This window comes from Panthera leo, chromosome C1 (genome assembly GCF_018350215.1).
Source record: "Panthera leo isolate Ple1 chromosome C1, P.leo_Ple1_pat1.1, whole genome shotgun sequence".
NCBI classification, from domain to species: Eukaryota; Metazoa; Chordata; class Mammalia; order Carnivora; family Felidae; genus Panthera; species Panthera leo.
The window spans coordinates 15954174-15973400 of NC_056686.1; the positions used below are offsets into that span (position 1 = coordinate 15954174).

Consider the following 19227-nt stretch of genomic DNA (forward strand, 5'->3'; position numbering starts at 1 on the left):
CCTTCTGCATCATGGACTATTTCCCCATACAGTCCTCCTTGTGAGCTGCCCAGAATCCTACCCTGCTCCGCGCTGTTTACCTCTCCGAGGCATTTCTATGTTCTGCTTTGGCCCAGAAAAATACGTGTATCCGTATTGCCTCCCTGTCTCTAGGGGGCACCCTGGGAGCACGAGCTGGGTCTTAGTCTTGGGAGACCATAGTTGTATGCCCTTGGGAAAGCCACTTAGCCTTCAGAGCCTCTATTAAAAAAAATCTGTTAGGGGTGCCTGGGTGGCTCAGTCGGTTAAGCCTCCAACTTCGACTTTGGCTCAGGTTATGATCTCACAGTTCATGAGTTCGAGCCCCACATCAGGCTCTGTGCTGACAGCTCAGAGCCTGGAACCTGCTTCAGATTCTTTATCTCCCTCTCTCTCTGCCCCTCCCCTGCTCACACTTAGTGTCTCCCTCTCTCAAAAGTAAATAAATATTTTTTAAAAATCTGTTAAGAGGGGATAATTACACATCTTTCACGGGTGTTAGGAAGAATAAATCAGATACTGCACAGTACATTAAAGTTATGGCAGGGGCAACTGGGCAGCTCTGTTGGGCATGTGACTCCTGATTTTGGCTCAGGTCACGATCTCACGGTTCATGAGTTCAAATCTGTGTAGGGCTCCAGGCCGGCAGTGTGGAGTCTGCTTGAGATTCTTTCTTTCCCTTTCTCTCTGACCCTCCCCCACGCTCTCTCTCTCTCTCTCTCTCTCTCAAAATAAACTTAAAAAAAAAAAAAGAAAGTTGCTATTCAGATGCAAGAAAGGCTTTTAAAAAATTAAAGTTACGGCAGTAATGACAGGCCATGGACATGGCAGTTGAACAGCTTGCTGACCAGCTGTACCAGAGCAGATGTGTCTGGGCTGGCCACACTCACCTGGCATGACAAGCCAACGTAGCCCGGGGGACAGCGGCATTCCTCCACCTCCATGGCCCGGGGTCCCTCTGAGGGCCCAGGCTGGGCGACCTCCAGGCTGACGGAGCTGATGCTGGCTGCCCGTGGCATGGAGGAGAACGTGGCCCGGACCAGGAGCTCATCCAGGTCGGCCAGCGCCATCAGGAGGTGCTCGCGCGTGGCCGGCTGCCCATCAGGCCGGCGCCAGAATTCCTGGGTGGGGGGACAACAGCAAGTGTGGGTGAGGGGTGTGAGGCCCCGTGTGCTAGTCCTGCAGCACCGCTACCCCAACCCCTGGCCTCCAGGCACTGGCCGAGGACCGTGAGGTGAGGATGGGGGATGGGCAGGGGAAGCACCGTCGAGGCCAGGCTCCAGAGCAGGGTGGGTAGTGGGGGAGGGTCAGACACAGTGTGATCTCACCTCTCGGAAAATGATCTCGAAGCTCTTCCTCTCTGGGCCCTGCAGCGCCGGCTGGGAGGCCACCAGCATGATGTTGTTGCCCTGGAGAGACACCGGCAGGATTGGGAGGGGAATCAAGGGGCCCTCGGGGACAGAGGAGTCCTCCACCAGTCCCGGCCTCTCTGTGACACCAGCCTCCAGTCTCTGATTGCCCAGGCTCATGTGCCCAAAGGAATCAGGTCCACGCTCACTGCCTCTTTCTCAGCAGCTGGGCCTCTGCCTGGCTAGTGTCTAACCTGACTGGGTGGGGGGCCATGGGCCTCGGGACCCCAGCTCGTGCCAGGCCAGCTGAGCCCTGCGCCGATAGGACAAGGACACCGAGGGTGGCTGCTGGTTTCCACCCTCCCCTTCTGCCCGCCCAGCTGGAAGCCACGTGCTCACCGTGATCTGGACGTCAGGGTCAGAGAGCGGACTGCCATGAGCCCCCGCCGTGTAGGAGAGGGTATATCGCAGCTTCCCGCCATAGGCCGCCACCTGCAAAGAGGCAAGCCCTGCAGTCACAGCCCGACTCTGCCTTCCTCCACGGTGCGTGTGACCCTACCGGTGAGTGGGCAGAGCTTCTCAAGGCTTTTCTGTACCCGTGCTGTCCCCTCCGTTCAACCGGAGGCCAGTGCGCTTGGCCCCTGGTTGCCAAGGAGACAGGCACCTGTCAGTTCCTTTGTTGTCTTGGACCTGCTGGTGGTGACCCTGAGCAGCCTTGACAGCTCAGCAAACAAGCTTCAAGTCCCTTTCCCTTTGAAGAAATTTCCCATAAAGTAGACAGGGGTACTGACGGTGATCATCACGAGCCCCAGAAGGTTTACAAGTTCCCGGCCGTGGGGGTAGGACTGAGGGTGCGCCTTCAGAGACCTTGTCCCTTGGGCAGGTGGTTTTTGTCTGCTTAGAATCCATTTCCCTGGTTTTTTGCAAACTACGGCCCTGGTTTCCTTTAAAGGAAACTATGTCCTACGTGCGGGCCAGGTGGTTTGAGGACAGACGTGAGCCAGGTCTGGCCAATGTGCATTTTCCACCATTCTCTTCCACTCTGTCGGGGATGGACACGTAAACCTGGCACTTCTGCTCCTTCCAGAACAGAGATACCCCCTTTACTAGTCAGATTGGAAGCCGGAGAACGATGCCAATGGAGATAAAAGTCCTAATGAGCCCCTGAACCCAGCCATGCCTGACACCAGCTTCCTCGGACTTTGTAGTTGTAGGAGCTGGCTGTACTTGGGTTTTCCATCGCTCACAACTGAGAGAGTCCTTAGGCTTCCTGCTGGGGGCTTTCACGGGGGCAGCCAAGGCCCCAGCTCTGTCCCAGGACTTTCCTTTCTCTCCTCTGCCCCCACAGCAGATGTTCGGATCAATACCACACTGCATCAGGCCTAGCCCATCTGTTCGTTTTTGTGTTCATTCAGCTGGTGAGCATTGATTCAATGCCTACTGACTACATGCTGGAATTGAGCTATACTGTCCTGAGGATGTTTTCCACAAGCTCAGGGTGAGGGAAGGAACTCCAAGGCATAACTGGATAACCATGAAACAACTTAGTTTCCTGCTTGCTTTGGATGCCAGCAGGTTCATCACCGCTTCCAGATCAAGCTGCAGGCCGTGTGCAGCAGGGTGGCTCAGGGAGTCTGCTCAGGGAGCAGACTCTGCAGTCTAAGACTGGAGTTCAAGTCCAACTGTACTGGCTGGACAGCCCCGGACAAGGCACCTAACCTGAGTCTTACTTTCCTCTTACGGAAATAGCAATAAAAATAATATGTACCTTGAAGGGTAGCACAAAGATTAAGTAACAAAGGCTCTGTAAAATACTGCCCAGAGCAGAGTGCCCCCAGAGTGCACGGCCTCCTTGCCTGCCAGCTCCTCACACACCTGGCTGTGCTCTCGGCTTCGGCAGATCTTTCTTGTCCCTATTCCCCCTGGACCATGCCAATTCCGTCCCAGCTGCCTCTCTGAATGCTATTTCATGGCACATTATGCATATTCTTAAGAGGCATTCTAAATAGTTTTTGGAACAAGACGGAGCTGACGTCAATCCTAACAGTAATGCCAACGGTGATGATGACGTTGATGATGCTGGCGATGACAGGAACGACCAGGGCCAGGGTCGTCCTCTGCCCAGATACAACGCAGCACACAGGAAGTGCTAAAATAATGCTTCCTGAAGGAACGAATGCAGAGCCAAGAGCTAGGTGAGTGAGCTGGATATGGGGTAAAGCCTCCTGGGTGAGACAGCTCCCCGCCAGGGCCTGTAGCCACTGATGGGACACCAGGCAAGTCCCTTCCCCTCTCCGGGCCTTGATCTACCTACCCATCTGTGTCATAAAGGACTTTGACAAAGGGCTCTGGAATATTTTAGGTTTTGATGACACCCTGTTAACCCCCAACTCCTTGTTACCTTGTTCCCCAGGAAGGCTTGGGGCAGCTGCCAATAATAGAGGCTCCCAGGAAGTAGAGAGAAGCCTTCGTAGGAGAGAGAGAACTAGGACAGAAGGACAGGCAATGAGAGCTGCTGGGGGGTCGGGGGTGGGGGATCCAGAGCACAGCTACAGTCCCAGCGGGGACACATTTGCACGCATGCACACGCGCACACACACGCAAACCCTGGAGGGAAGGCTGGGGTGGGGGCTGTGGAGGGATAGAAGCCCCTAGCCCAAAGCTCAAGTCCTAGCCCTGCTCTTGGGACAACTTGTGCCCCATCCCTGGATCCAGAGACCCCAACTGTTCTCACTGGGCGTGGTTGGGTTGGTGTCTCCTCATGTCTGGTGTGTGCCTCTTGAGGACCCCACGATGACTTATGCAGCACACCAGAAAACATTTTGAAATTTAGTAGGTATTTTAACATGTATTGGAAAATGTATTACCAGCGCAAATGAGCTGCTGTGTGATAGACTTAAAGGGAACTTTGAGGGGCGCCTGGCTGGCTCAGTCGGCGGAGCGGGCAACTCTTGATCTTGGGCTTGTGGGTTTGAGCCCCATGTTGGGTGTAAAGATTACTTAAAAACGTCTAAAAATAATAATAAAATCAAGGGAAATTTGAAGTAAATCATAGCCCAGGTAGTGTGCAGAAATGGCAGAATTTGTGAAGTTGGTTCACAAACAGCTAAAGTCTGGAAAACATGGTGGTGGTGGGGTCTCTTGGCAGGTGCCTTGGCACATACCTGAGAGCCTGCTGAGGAAGGTGCAGAAGCTGAAGAGGAGGAGGAAGAAGGGGAGGAGGAGGGGGAGGAGGAGGAGGAGGAGGGGGAGGAGGGGGAGGAGGAGGAAGGGAGAGCTGCTTGCAGGGCAGCTGCAGGCTGGGGATGGGGCAAGAGCCCCGGGGCAGGGGGATGGGGGTGGGCAGCAAAGCTGGAAAGGAGCTGCCAGATCTCGGCATCCATCCGCCTCTGGGCCTCATCCACCTGGGGGACCGGGAGAGGGAGGACAGAGGAAAGGAGCAGAGAGGGACAGAAAGACGCCGTGAGGCTCTGCCTCCAATCAGGCGGCAAGAGGCCCCATGAGCCACCTACTTCTGTGCTATCTGTTCACAAGTGCCTGACCTTCTGGCCCTCGCACCCGATGTCCTCTTGCTCCTCATGACCCTGGTGGGGCAATCCTGGGATGGGCCCAGATGACTATGGGCAGAAGCCCATACAGAAGACACCTCTCTGTCGAGCTCAGGTCCCCGGGGCACTTGTGGTAGGGGAGGCCGTTCCTTGGGCCTCACTTACCATGCATGCCCATGGTGCCAGCCCAAAACATGGATGGCTCTGGAATGTTTCCCATGGGCAACACTGGAGTGGACTGGGTGTTAGACTGGGGCCTAGCTTGGGGGAAAATGGCCCAGGAAGGCCAGGGCCTCAGCTCAAGGCTCTTGCTTGAACTATTCTCTCTGCTCTGCATGGGGCCCCAGATACAGCCTGTCCCAGCCAAGTGCTGAGTTACCTCCGATAGCCGCTGTGCCCGGCCCCTGCCCTCTGGGGGCCCCATGGTCCTCTCAGCTGTCACAGCTGCCCTCAACTGCTCCTCTGAGAGGGACGTGCGGTTCTGATGGGTGGAGGGCAGAGCCCAGCTCAGACCTCCCAGGGCCCCAGCATTGGAGCCCTGGGGAGTGTCCTCTCCCCGTGGATATGGTGGCCAGAAAGGCCCATGCTGACTGGGGAGGAAGATGCATACTCCGCCCTCCAGGCTGGCACCCGGGGGTTAGCGCCAGGCTGCTGAAGGGGCATACGCACACAGAGGGTTAGTGGAGGTTGCTCGGAAGGCAGTGCTAGGGTAATCTGGTGGGCTGGGTATAGTCAAGTGGTTTAGCATTGAGTTAGTTTCCCTGCCACCTCGGCCACCATTCTGGCCACAGACAGCAGGCAGCAGGACCAGACCACAGAGCAGATGGGGCACAGGTCGTCCCAGCTCCAATTCCTGGTACTGCAGGGCGGGGCCGTCGGGCACCTGCCAGGGTTCATGCGGACCACATTTCCTCGGGCACTGGGCATTTCCCCATGCGGGACTGACGGCATCGGAAAACACCACGGCTGTGTCACATCCATTTCACACCACTCAGATCACGGGCCTACCTGGTGAGCCCGGCGCATCCGTGCAAAATACGCCTCCCTCTGTGGGGCGCCAGGAAACGCCAAAAGAGGGAGCAGAGAGAGAAGTCTGAGAACCGCGGGCCAGGGCAGTAGGGAGGAAGACAGGGAAGCCAGGAGTGGAAGAAGTGGAACCCAGAGAAGGGGGAAGGGACCGGAAGGTCAGCCTTGGGAGGAGCCTGGGATACTTGGGTCTGTCCAAGGAAGAAGGACATGGCAGCTTGGGCACTCCCCCTTCTGTGTCCCTGACCTCCCTGAGATCCTGCGTGAGGGGACACATCTGCTCGCTCACTGACCTCAGCCAGCAGGGGACTCCTGTACCAAGACCATCTTTCCTTGGGTGTCATTAGATGGCACTGACTCCTTGAGGAACACGTCTGGGCAGGCTGCTCTGCAGTCCGCCCCTAAGACCCTGCACCCCACGCCACCACCATCAGCATGACCATCACCACCCCAGCAAACCATGGCTCATCTCTGACCAGTGTAGGATTCAAGGGAAGCCTCTGACCCGGGGCTGAATGCCAGCACTGCCACCTTCTGGGTGTCATCTCTGTTCCCTTGAAAGAAATGGGGCAGTACTGGCGATTTATGACACATACAAGTGCTTGGAACAGTGCCCAGCACGGCTCGAGCTCCGTAAACGTGACTTACAATCAGAGTTAGTCTCATGCCTGACACCGAGCACAGAGCACCGCACAGATGAGGGAACTCTGAGTAAGCAAAGGGATGAAACTGAAACTGTCACATCTGTCCTTGAGTTTCTAGAGCCTCGCCTAGGACCTATTTGTTGCATGAAAGCTGAAAACCACTAACAGGAGAGTGCTTATGTGCCAGGCACGACTTCTCATCCTGCCAGCCAGCCTGGGGCTGAAGTTTATCAAAAGGCAGTCATCTGGGAAATGGCAGAACTGGGCTCAGGCCGAGGCCTATCTGACCCCAAAGGCTGCACGCTTAACCGCTGAGCGGCTGACGCCTGCCCTGAGGCCACCTTGTGTCTGAGCCCCACTGGCCCCAGGGCTCCGCAGGGGCTGGCTCAGAACCGGTGACTAGGGAGGGCCTGCCAGCCGTCCCTGCACATCACACCTTGTCTCCCTGGTACGCCTCCGGAAGCTGCCAGTAGAAGGACTCATGGCCAAGCTGGGCGAAGGTGCCAAAAGAGAGCTGGGCACCCTCAGGCACGGGCTCCACGGTGAAGCCTCCTGTCAGGCGGCTGTTCCGTTGCGGGTTCACCAGGGCAAAGCCTTGGAAGTCCCCAGGGGCAAAGCGGGTGGAGATCTGGCAGCAGAAAGAAGATGGGATGTCAGCTTGGGCGGGAGCTGGGCGAGAGGGGGGGGCAGGGGCAGGCACCTCGGTTGGGGAGGGGTGTGGGAAGGCATTTGGGTGGGTTATGGGGGGTTTCTGAGAGCAGGACTAGGACAGAAGCAGCGGCGGGAGTGGGGGGAGCGGGAAGGACACTTGGGAAAGGAAAGGGGTGCTGGGCTCAGTGCTGACACAGGCGATAATGGGGCCACGGGGAGGGTGTTAGGGTAGGGGCGAGTGTTAGGGTAGGGGCGAGGGTTGCTCGCATCTGTGCTTCTATGGGCAATAACCAGGGCACGGGGGTGGGTGTCCTCACAGGCAGAGGGGACGCCGCCGGGCTGGGTTCCTGACTTGCCCCAGTGATGACTCAGAGGGGCTGTGCCCGGGCACTTACCAGGTGGCGGCTGTAGGAGGAGCTGGCACACTGCTGGGTGACACCCATGCAGAAGCAAGGCACGCAGCCGTCGGGGTTGCTGGCGCTCAGGTAGAAGTGGTGGGGCCGGCAGTGACTGCAGGTGAGGCCTTCCACCTGGGCCTGGGAGGACAGATGGAAGGGAGGGTGTGGGGAGACTGTGGGGGGGGGGGGGGTCTCTTGTACCTCCAGCAGCCTTTGAGGCCGGCCTCCCAGCCACTTCTGGCAGTCCCGGGGAAGATCCCACAGCCCCCATGCCGAGGCCCAGCTCCCATCGGGTGTTGCCTGATTTCCCACCAGGCTCTGGGCAGCGGGGCAGAGGCGGTCCCTCAGGGGAAGGGTGGTGGGGGCTCGGGGACAGCCCCAAGGGTACAGTGAGAAGGAATGCCAGGCAACAAGTACGGCCGTGATGTCGGGCCTCACAGAGAGCAGGGGTTGGGACTGACCTTGCAATAGCACTGGCCAGCGGCGTCACACTGGCTACCGATGCTGCCCTTGGGGTCACAGCCACAGCCGATCGGCTCTGGCAGTTGGCCGTCTCCTGAGATGGAGGGAAGCCGCAGCTGGAGGCCCAAACCCGCCTCCATGCGCCCTCACTTCCCACCCTCTGGCCATCTCACTCACCACCAAGAGAGGGAGAGAGTGTTAATTTCTGAACACCCACCATATGTAGGCATCATAGGCATTTATACCAGCCCTCTGGAGTGGGTGGGCTTTTTACTATGCCCATTTTACAGATCAAGAAGCTGAGGCTCAGAAAAAGTCACTTGCCGCAAGTCGAAGGAGAACAAAGGCTCTGTCCTAGCTCCACCCCTGGGGGAGACAGGGTAGCCCGACCCCAAAGGCCTCCCCAACCCTACTCACTTTGGCACGGCTGGCCCTGGCTGGGGTTGCCATAGTAACCTGGGGCACACCTAGGGAGAAAGCATTAGAGGAAGGGAGGGCAGAACCACAGAATCCTGGAGAGCCTGCTGTGAGCCCAGGACTGTGCCGGGGGCCCTGTGTCGGACTCAGAGTGGAACCAGACCTCATGGTGTTGGAAGGAATCAGCCTAACTCACCCATTTTACAGACAGGGAAACAGGTGGGACAAGAAGAGCAGGGACATGCCCTAGGCCACAGAGCCAGTGAGTGAGCATCATCAGGCCTTGAACCCAGGACCTTTAGCAAGAACGAGGGGCTTTCTGGGAAGTCACTGGCCTGGCTGGGGTAGGGGGTGCTGGCAGTTGGAGGTGAACTGCAGACCTAGATCACACAGGAAGGAGAGCTGGTGGTCTCCTTGGGGCCTGTGTGAGGGGACAGCGGGAGGCTTCTGGGGCAGCCCTCCTGCACCGTCCCCCTCCTGCCCACCACCCGCCTCACCTCTCACAGTGACGCCCGCTGTGGCCTGGGGAGCACGCATCACAGGTGGGGTGGCCGTCCGTGTCCAGAAAGCAAGTATGGGTAGCCCTGACGGTGTGGGGGGCAAACAGTTAGGTCAGCAGCCCTTCCTTGAGGACCAGGGCAGCAGGGAGAGGAAGAGTGGGCGTGTGAACCATGTGCCAGGCACCGCGCTAAGGGTTCTCAGCCACCTCTCAAACGAGTGGTCAAGGTGGGGTGTATCGTTGTCTTATCCCCATCTCACAGACAGGGAAGCTGAGGCCCAGAGAGGGAAACGTAGCTTATACAAAGTGACACAGTGAGGAAGCGGCAAGGCCAGGATCTAACCGCTGCCTCTCAGGAGGGCCCGGGAGGAAGAGAGTCCAGAAGGGGGCAATGGACATTTCAGGAAAGGGCAGGTACAGGCAGGAAATGGACGCACTGGCCACCAGCGGGGGCTCCATAGCATGGGCACGGCTGGCAGTCCTGTGACGTCCCCCGCTGGGCGTCCCCATAGTATCCTGGTTGGCACCGCTCGCACTGAGGGCCCTCCGTGTGGTGTTGGCAGCCCTGGAGAGGCAAAGCGTGGGCTGAGGCTGAGCCCCTGGAGGCCGCAGACCCCTGGGGTAGGTAGGAAGGAGGGCGGGACTCACCTGGCAGGCACCTGTTTCGGGCTCACAGATCTCCGAGTGGCCGTGGCAGCTGCAACGTTCACAGGTGCCCAGGTAGAGTCCGCTGGGCATGCGTGTGTAGCCCGTGTCACAGTCCTGGGGGCAAGAAGATGGGAGTGGGAGGGGAGTCCTCGGCACCACCCATTCAGGGCAGCGCCCACTGAGTGGTGGTGGGGCTGGGGGAGGGGGCCTGGGGAGGAAGGGAGAGCTAAAGGAGGAGGAGCCAGGAAGCACCAAGGAGGACAAGGAGGTGGAGCCTGGCACTCACCTGGCAGGATGGGCCGCGGTACCCGGGTGGGCAGGTACACTGTTCTACTTCCAGCGCGGGGTCCTGGCCGGTGTCCTCGGGCACAGCCACGTCCATGCTGATACCAGAGACCCTGGAAATGACAAGACCCGCTATAAATGAGCACACATTCTGTGCCAGGCATGCCCGGAGTCCCGAGTGGGATCATGTCGATTACAACCCTCCCAACAGCCCTGCTGCTGATGTTGTTGGGGCCCCGTCTGGATCCCCAGCTGGGTGTCCGCCCCCCAGCTGGTGCAAGAGCTGTGGCGGATGGCTTCTACCTGCAACCTTCTCCAGAGAATGAGCCTTCCTTTCCTGGATCGAACATACCACCCTGCTCCCCCAGGGTGACCAATGACAGATGGACCTAGGGTACAAAAGCCCCTTTGCCTCAAAGCAGAATGGCTCTGCAGAGCTCCCGGGGGGGTGAGGCTGAGGCTAGTTTTCATCTGAAACCACTTCCTGGCCTGGCCACTTCCTTTCCTTTGTCCGTCTGCCCTCCCCTCTGCCTCCCTCCCAGGTTTTCACTGTGAATCGTGTGCACTCCAATCTCCATCTCACGTTTGGCTTCTAAGGAATCCAACCTGAGAACAAGCCCCATGAGAGAGTCGCTGTTATAATTTCCATTTTACAGATGGGGAAACTGAGGCACAAAAGGCCACCCAGCCTGTATGTGGTAGAGCTGGCCCCTCTGTCCTCCAGCCCTGGCCCCACACACCTGCTCTCAGCTGGCCGCTGGCTGAAGGACGCCTGGATCAGGAGGGTGTCGATGCCCGCCAGGGCCATCAGCAGGTGTTCCCGTGTGGCCGGCTGCCCATCAGGCCGTTGCCACGCTTGCTGCCAAGGAAAGGACACGTGTGCTGCAAGCCCTGACATCTCGGGGTATCGACGCCCCTCCCCACGCAAGGCTTCAGGGAGTGCTGCTCACCTCCCGGAAGGGCACCGTGAAGGTGCTGGGCTGGCCGGGGCTGGGCTGCTGGGAAGTGTGATGCTCTAAGACGATGCCATTGCCCTGCAATACAACCATCGGCTGCCCGTGCAGAGGTGTGGAGCCAGGCTGGGGCCGCTGGGTCACCGTGAAGCGCAGCTCTCCCCCATAGGAGGTCACCTGGGACACAAGGGGGACAGGTGCTCAGCCGAGGCCCCACAGTCCTGACATGCCACTGCTCCAGCCGCGTCTCCCACCTTTCCTCCAAGGGCACCAGGACATTCTTGCTTCCAAGCCTGGAATTCCTTTTCTCTTCCTCCCCCCGCTGCCCACCTTGTCCCCGCGAAAGCGTGAGGGGAGGCTCCAGAAGTAGGGTCCGGAGAGGAGGTTGTGGAAGGAGGAGAAGACCAGTTCTCCGGATGTGGGTGATGAGATGCCCTCGCTGGTGGTGTGGGTGCCTGCGGCGTTGGTCAGGCTGAACTGAGTGGGCTCCTCGGAAGCCCCACGCACCTGGGAGGGGGAGAAGAGGCCGGAACGGGGGCTGAGGTCTGGGACCGGCACGTGGCCCACCCTGGACTCAGCGGACCCACCGGTCTCCCTGCCCAGCCACCCTGCGTAGGTACCTGGGCGCGGCTCCAGGAGGAGCTGGTGCACTGGCGACTGACGCCCATGCAGAAGCACTTGAGGCAGCCGTCAGGGTTGCGGGCACTCAGGTGGAAAGAGCCGGCGACACACTCATTGCACAGACGCCCCACCACGTTGTTCTGCAGGCACAGAGCTGGGAGCTGCAGGATGGCCCACGGGAGGGGCTGCCTGGAGCTTCCAGCCTAATCTGCCCACATTCTAAAGGGGACCCGAGGCCGGCAGAGCCATGGAAAGAGCACAGGTAAGCAGGGTTGCCACCATGTGAACCATGATCCTCAATTAATGGGAGCGTACGCAACCAATCTTTTTTCCCTTTTCTTTTTGGGTGCTAGGGGGCTCACAAATACATTTAGGTTTGAAATATAGCAACTTGGTTAAAACTGTCACTGCTGCTCTTTATGGAGTGTTTCATGCACTGTGCTAGTTCCTGTGCAGCCATCATCTCATTTAATCCTTCTAAGTACTTTGAGAAGTATGTGATACCTCCATGCTTCACACGAGGAAACGGAGGCTTAGAAACGGGAAATGATTTACGCAAGGTCACTCAGCTTGCTAATCTCCTCTGGGACTTAAGACCAGGAGTGCTTAACTCCAAAGTTTGTCCAGCTCTTCTTTCCACTGCCACTCGATTCTCCCGGTCTTAATGCAAATAATGTCCCTCCTCTGAGCCTCCATTTGCTCATCTGCAAATTGGGGATGCTAATACCCCTATCGTCATGTCAGTGTGAGTATGCAAAAACAAACACAGATACAACAGTCGCATGAAGAAGGACTGGCAAAGGATCCGGGACTTGAACCCAGGTTACCCGACTCTCCAGCCAAGGCTCCTTCCCGATGCCAGGCCACCTCTCACGAGGGGAAGACTTGTCAGCGAGGCCCATCAGCCTCTGGCTAGGCCACCCCCCAGCAGCCAAGGGGCTGTGGGGGCCACCCCCCCTCCCAGCTGGGTGCCCGCCGGAGTCCCCTGGGGTGGGGGAGGGGAGGGCACGCGTACCTTACAGCGGCAGGCCTCCCCAGAGCTCCCCACGCTGCCTCGCTCGTCACAGCGCACGATCTCCTGGTCTGGAAGCACAAAGTGGGTGTTGGCAAGGCGGGTGGGAATGGGATGGACCCAGTCTGGCCAGGCAGGTGGCAGGGTGGGATGCCTCCCCAGGGATCGTGGGGTTTGGGCTGGTGGGCAGCCTGGGGGAGTGCCAGGGGATGGCCGTGATACTCACTGGTGGGCCTGCACTTCCCGCCTGGCTGGATGGGGTTGCCCTCATATCCAGGGGCACAGCTGGTGGAGGGAGGGAGGGTCCTCAGTGGCACTTCTATGTTCCCACCCCGTACAGCCTGCTCCCCCCGGTCCCGGTCGGCTCTCCCTCACCTCTCACAGCGGCGGCCCGTGTAGCCTGGGGCACACGCATCACATGTGGCTTGGCCATCCGTGTCCAGGAAGCAGGTGTCTGAGAACCTGTGGGTATCCGGCGGCAGGACATGGGGCAGGGCTGCAACAATGGGCTGGGGTTGACACTCCCACCCCAAGAAATGATTGCTGCCCACATGGCACAGTATGCCATGAGACGTGAGGTCGTCTCCCTGCCCACCATTTCCCTGCCCGTTTGTTTAATTTTTTTCTTTTTCTTTCTTTTTTTTTTAGCGTTTATGTATTTTTGAGAGACAGAGAAACAGAGCACGAGCAGGGGAGGAGCAGAGAGAGGGGGAGACACAGAACCCAAAGCAGGCTCCAGGCTCCGAGCTGTCAGCACAGAACCCGATGCGGGGCTTGAACCCACGAACCTTCAGATCATGACCTGAGCGGAAGTCAGCCGCTTAGCTGACGAAGCCACCCAGGCGCCCCTAGATTTCTAAAAATTTTTTATTTTTACGTCATCTCTACACCTAACACGGGGCTTGAACGTACAACCCTCGGATCAAGACTCACATGCTCTACCGACTGAGCCACCTAGGTGCCCTGTCCACCTATTCTCGATCTGCAGCCTCATAGCGATACTAGAAAGACAGATGGGCCCGTAATATAGGGAAGGAAGCTGAGGCCCAGAGAGGTCAAGGGGCATGGAAGAAGTCAGTGACGAGGTGAGGATTTGAACCCGGGTATCCCACCTCCCTGCCCAGAATATGCCCCTGGCCTGCTGTACTGCCCACTCCCCCCACCATATCTGCCCCACCCTGAGCTGGGTCTGACCTGCGGGAGGCATCAATGTATGGGCAAGGGCAGGGTCGGCAGGCAGTGGCTGTGGCCTTTGTGGCGTCCCCGAAGAAACCAGCCTTGCACTTGTCGCACTGTGGCCCCTCTGTGTTGTGCTGGCAATTCTGGGAGGAAGGGGAAGTGGTTCAGGTTCTACAGAGCAGTCCCTCTGCCCCACCCTGGATTCTGAGGGTCGCCCTTTGAGGTTGGCCTAGCCTCCTCCATCGTGCTGGAGCATCCAGCATGCATCCTCATGGGGAATTCATCACTTCACACGGGCAGCCTGTTCCATAGAAGGTTCTAAACGCCTGCTTTATACTGACCTAAATCCGCCTCCCTCTTCTAATCTGCACCCACTGGCTATTTCAACCCTCTGGAATCGGTTTCTTCTATCTTGCGGACCGCCTGAGGTATCTGAAGATGGTAGCTTGAGCCTTCTCTTCGGTCAGCTCCAAAATCCCAGCCCCCTCCACTATTCCTTAGGAATGCATATGATTTCCAGGCTTCTTCCCCTTAGGGCTGCCCTGCTAAGGATGATCTTTAACACAGTACTCTCCAGGAATGCTCTGAGCAGGGTGGAAGAGAGTAGGACTTTCACCTCCCTTATCTGGACATTTTATCTCTGTTAATGCAACCAGAGGTCACGATAGTTTAGCTAGCAGCCAGGACAGCCATTCTAGAGGCTCATGCTAAGCTTATGGGCCCAAAAAGGCTTCAGCTTGGGCCTCCCACCTATCTATGCTCCCTGGCCCTAGCCAGCGTCCGAGTGTCAACTGGCCCCACTCACCAGGCAGTGGCCATACACAGGGTCACAAGAGCTGGCATGCCCGTTGCAGTTGCAGCCAGAGCAGGTGCCCAGGTAGGGCCCACCAGGCACCCGGGTGAAATGGGCATCACAGCTCTCGCAGGATAAGCCAGAGTAGCCAATGGGGCATCTGTGGGGACAGGACCAAGAGAGTGGTCACAGGAACCGTGAGGGCCCTGCCGTTTCCCCCCTATCCTGGCTGGGGACTCTGCCAGCTCAGGCACCTGCACTCCTCCACGCTGTGGGCCCGGCCGTGGCTGGTGGCGTGGCTGACGGTGGTATCCATGGCAATGTCACTCAGTCCCACGCTGGCCATCTTGGCATTGTACACTGTCTGGATGAGCACAGCCTCCAGGCTCTGCAGCACCTGCAACATCTCGGCCCGCTGCACTGGCCGGCCAGACTCATGGACCCAGTGCTCCTAGATACGAACAGAGGTGCGTGGGGGGCATCACGCATTAGCACCTGCCCAGCCCGCGGCCCCTTCACGCCCAGCCCCGAGAGCTCGGGCACCACCTACCTCCGAGAACTGAACCTGGCGCTGGTTCAGCGTGCCAGGCTGGGTGGGCACGTGCCCTCGGGAGAGGAGGCGATATCCGGCTCCCACGAGGACCACGTCTGGCCGCTGCACTGGCTCCAGCATGCCTCGGGCCAGCTCGTAGTGCACCTTGTAGCGCAGGGAGCCACCGTAGGAGTCCACCTGGCCGATACAGGGCCGGTCAGGGCAGGGAAGGGGGCACGCCTGCTGCCTGCTGCGTGTCCAGTCACCCCTTCCTCCGCCCCTCCGTGTCTAGTGCTCGCCGTATGCCTGGCACAGAGCTGGGCACAGGGAGGCAGAGCTGGGTGGGGCTCGGCTCTGCCTTTGGGACGCTCGGTCTCCAGAGCTGAGTCTGTCCTGCTGCCCACCGGCTTCAGAGGGAGCGGAGCCCAGGCAGGTTGTGGGCCTGTGAGGGAGGCTTGGCCGTTTCCCCATCCGGAGCAGCAGGCCGGTCCCTCACCTTGTTGCCCAGGAACTGCTCGGGCAGAGCCCAGAAAGAGTCATGCACCAGGAAGCGTCGGGACAGGTCGACCAGCTGGAACTCCTGCACAGCGGGGTCGATCTGCAGCTGGGTGGAGGAGAGGGGCGGCATGCCGGGCTGTGCGGGCATTGTTACGTTCACGCCTGCGGGCGGCAAGAGGGAGGGCTGAGGGCTGCAGCACATGCCTGCCAGCGATACCCACCCTGAAAGGCAGTTAGCCAGAAAGACGGGAAGGTTCTGGGAGAGAGCTGATTTAAAGAGAACTTCGGTCGCTTTCGCCAAGTTAAAAATGTTTTTCTCTTCCCTACAGTTTTGGAGCAGTGCTTCCTAAAGCATGCTCTGGGGAAAGTCAATGCTGAAGAATGACAGCTGGGAACCACAGGGTCAGAAAAAGGTCAAGGGAATGGATTCTTTGTAGCAGGACTTCTCAGAGCCTTTGGTTTTGAGGACAGATCCGTGGACTGTCAGCGTTGGAACGGCCCTCAGGGGGCAGTAGAGAGTTACCCGGGGCTGAAGAACAGATGCCAAGTCCTGGTTCAACCACCCTCCCCAGATGTAGGAGTTTGAAAAAAGGCCTCAGTTTCCTTATGTGTAAAATGGACATAATACTGGTTTGCTTCATAAGGTTATTAGGAAGAGAAACTGAGCAAATTGATATGAAATGCTTATAAAACAGAGTGTGGCACAAAAGAAGTTCTCAAAAACAAATAGCTGTTGTTATTGTTACTATTATGATGGGTCATCTAGTCCAATTGCCCCCCTGTCCCCCCCCCCCCACACGTGTGATTTCTCTCTACAGCATCCTTCCAGATCTCTAGTGCAGCACTAACTATCCAAGAGAAATTTTTGTGAGGGCAGAAATGTTCTACACTTGTATTCTCCAATATGGTACATTGTGGGCACTTGAAATGTGGCGAGTGTGGCCGAGAAAGTGAATTAATTAATTTTAATTTAAAGAGCCACATGTTGTTAGTGACTACCACATTGAGCAGCTGTAATGGATGGGGGGCTCATTACCTCCACAGGCAGTCCCTCCCAACCCTGGACAGTTCTGACTCTTAGAAATCCCTTCCTTGTGGGGCGCCTGGGTGACGCAGTCGGTCAGGCGTCCAACTTTGGCTCAGGTCATGATCTCACGGTCCGTGAGTTCGAGCCCCGCGACGGGCTCTGTGCTGACAGCTCGGGGCCTGGAGCCTGCTTCGGATTCTGGGTCTCCCTCTCTCTCTGCCCCTCCCCCACCCATGCTCTGTCTCTCTCTCTCTCTCTATCAGACAATGAATAAACGTTAAAAAAAAATTTAAAAAAAAAGAAAAGAAATTCCTTCCTTGTGCTAACTCTACATCTGTCTGGAAGCAGCTTCTCCCCTCGATCACAAATGAACTCCCTGTACCCACGGATGAATCCAGACCCTCACCTGCAGAATGACCATACATAACCCTCAAGACCAGACCACATTTCCCCCTGGCCTGCTTTCCTCTCTCCCTTCCAGGGATGTTTTCAGAGCTCCTGCCCTCTAGTCACCATCCACGCACAGGCCAACCTGCTCACGCTGGAATCCCTGCCCACCCTGACCATTCTGATTCCAGTCAGACAGGCCTGGGTTCCGGTTCTCCTCTAAACAGCTGTGTGTAACCCTAGGGAGGTCCCACCGTCTCTCAGAGGACCTCAGGGTCGTCATCTTAGGAGAGTAAGAACAGCTCTGACCACGCAAGGGCTAGTGGCTGTCCAATGACTGTCAAGCCACAGCACTGACCGAGTGCTTACTAGGTGGGCATCTAAGCCCCTCCTTGCATTTAATCCTTTGTGATTAATGATATGGGAGGCAGCCTGATGTCAGGCGGTAAATGAGGGCTGGGACTTGAACCCAGGTCCTTGTGATTTCTGGGCCCGGGCCACTCTGCCAGAGAGAACACAGGCCAACTGCGTTCCTGCCTTTATGTTTGGGAAAACAGGCCTAGAGAAGCCAACAGTCACACAGACAGTAATTGGGGCAGCTGGAGGTCAGCCCCAGGCTAAGAAGATGCCAAAGCCTGGTTCTTCGGCTCTGGGGACACCGGCACCTCTCAGTCTCTCAGGGTGAGGATGACGAGGATAGTGACGATGACACCAGGGCACATGGATGGGGCACTGACCATGGATGAGCATGGCTTGTCTGTATCAACCCGTTAAGTCCTTACAGCAACGCGGTGTAGATAGTCCTTATTTTATCCCCGTTTCGTAGATGAGAACATTGAGACACGAGACAGCAACTTGACCACGGGCACACGGCTCGTAAGGGAGTATCAGAATTTAAACAAGGAATCTGGCCCCAGAGCCCATCCTCTTCATAACCCAAAGCGGGCAGACGTCAAGTGTGGGTGTGGCTTTTCCTAAAACGTTTGTTTTCCCTCAAGTGCTGTTCTTACAGGCCTCAGCCTTTCTTCAGAGACCCTGCGCCCCTCCGTGAACCCGGCCCCATCTGCCCGCACGTGCTGTGCTCCCATATCCGCCCTCTTGCCTCCCGCCCCAAGCCCACCACAGCGCCCGCCAACGCACCCTTGAAGTCATTGGGCTGGTCAAAGCGGAGCCGGATCTGGTCTCGGAAGCGGCGGCTGCTCTGGCAAATGCTGGTGACCCCAAAGCAGAAGCAGGGCAGGCAGGAGGCGCTGGGCTCCAGGTAGAAGTGCCCGTCGGGGCAGGGCCCTGCCGGGCGGCATGGGAATGGGCTGCGGCTGGTCACCAGCAAGCAGCCCTGGCCCCACCAGCCCCCCCAGGGCCCGTGTGCCCGCTGGCCGTACCTCGCTTTGGAATGAGCTCCAGGACCCCGTCGGGAATGCCGAACACCATGCCCCGGGCATTCATGGCCTCACAGGTATAGGCGCCCTGGTCTGCCTCCTTCACATCACGGATGGTCAGTGTGCCACGGCCTCCTTCGCTGGTCACTGTCACCCTGGAGGGCCCCGAGACAGAGGTGGGGTCAGGCCGGGGCCACTGGCCCAGCGCCCCCCACATCTCCAGCGCCTGCCCGGGCTCAGAGGCATACCTGGGATGAGAGGGGATGTGGCCCCAGTTAAGCCTCCAGTTGATGATGGGGGTGGGGACGCCAATGGCCACACAGGTGAAGGTCACTGTCTGGCCCCGGGAAGCCTGGATGGACTCCTGGGGAGGGGTCACCACCTGTGGGGGCACTGGGGAGACCAGAGCAGGAGTGAGGGGTAATGAAGGGCACAGGGAGGAGGAGTGGGGGAGGAGAGAAGGGCTGAGACTGTGGACGGCGGGCGCTGGGGCCGGTGGTTCGCCAACAACCCCCGCCCCCCCACGGCTCCACCCCCCTGCCCCTGCTCACTGCAGCCAAATTCATCACTGCGGTCGGGACAGTCACTCTCCTCGTCACAGTGGAAGCTGGCTGGGATGCACGTGTTTGTGGAGACACAGCGGAACTGCGTGGGCCCGCACACATCCTCGGGGCGCTTGGCAGCTAGGGGACAGAGCCAGGGGGTGTGGGCAGCAGGCCCCGCCCTCAGGGGGGGACCACTCCCACTCCCTACCTGCCCACCTTCCCTGGTGTCCCCAGGGTCACTCCCTCATCTCATCCTCGTGACACACAGCTGCCCTGACGCTGCCCACCGTCACTAGTCGGCCATCAAATGGCTCATCACGGTTCCCTGTCCTCACCACTCACTCCACCTGCGTTCC

At 58.3% G+C, this 19227-nt stretch overlaps 1 protein-coding gene across 4 annotated transcripts in view; it reads right to left on the reverse strand.

Annotated features, from left to right (window-relative positions):
• The window catches only part of HSPG2 (heparan sulfate proteoglycan 2), a 99296-nt gene that overhangs the window by 34548 nt on the left and 45521 nt on the right, over positions 1–19227 (reverse strand). For all 4 annotated transcript variants that reach the window (XM_042949214.1, XM_042949213.1, XM_042949215.1 and 1 more), the window contains 27 exons: positions 18878–19009; positions 18575–18719; positions 18330–18481; positions 18088–18234; positions 15532–15695; positions 15054–15233; positions 14758–14954; positions 14516–14663; positions 13726–13853; positions 12907–12993; positions 12758–12816; positions 12535–12602; positions 11519–11659; positions 11229–11405; positions 10896–11075; positions 10686–10804; positions 9947–10058; positions 9661–9774; positions 9450–9577; positions 9011–9097; positions 8514–8563; positions 8096–8190; positions 7632–7772; positions 7022–7213; positions 1767–1859; positions 1347–1427; positions 909–1139 (listed from right to left, as the gene is read on the reverse strand). In XM_042949214.1, coding sequence (XP_042805148.1) covers positions 909–1139; positions 1347–1427; positions 1767–1859; positions 7022–7213; positions 7632–7772; positions 8096–8190; positions 8514–8563; positions 9011–9097; positions 9450–9577; positions 9661–9774; positions 9947–10058; positions 10686–10804; positions 10896–11075; positions 11229–11405; positions 11519–11659; positions 12535–12602; positions 12758–12816; positions 12907–12993; positions 13726–13853; positions 14516–14663; positions 14758–14954; positions 15054–15233; positions 15532–15695; positions 18088–18234; positions 18330–18481; positions 18575–18719; positions 18878–19009 — 3548 coding nt within the window. The remainder of the gene's footprint in view (positions 1–908; positions 1140–1346; positions 1428–1766; positions 1860–7021; positions 7214–7631; positions 7773–8095; positions 8191–8513; positions 8564–9010; positions 9098–9449; positions 9578–9660; positions 9775–9946; positions 10059–10685; positions 10805–10895; positions 11076–11228; positions 11406–11518; positions 11660–12534; positions 12603–12757; positions 12817–12906; positions 12994–13725; positions 13854–14515; positions 14664–14757; positions 14955–15053; positions 15234–15531; positions 15696–18087; positions 18235–18329; positions 18482–18574; positions 18720–18877; positions 19010–19227) is intronic.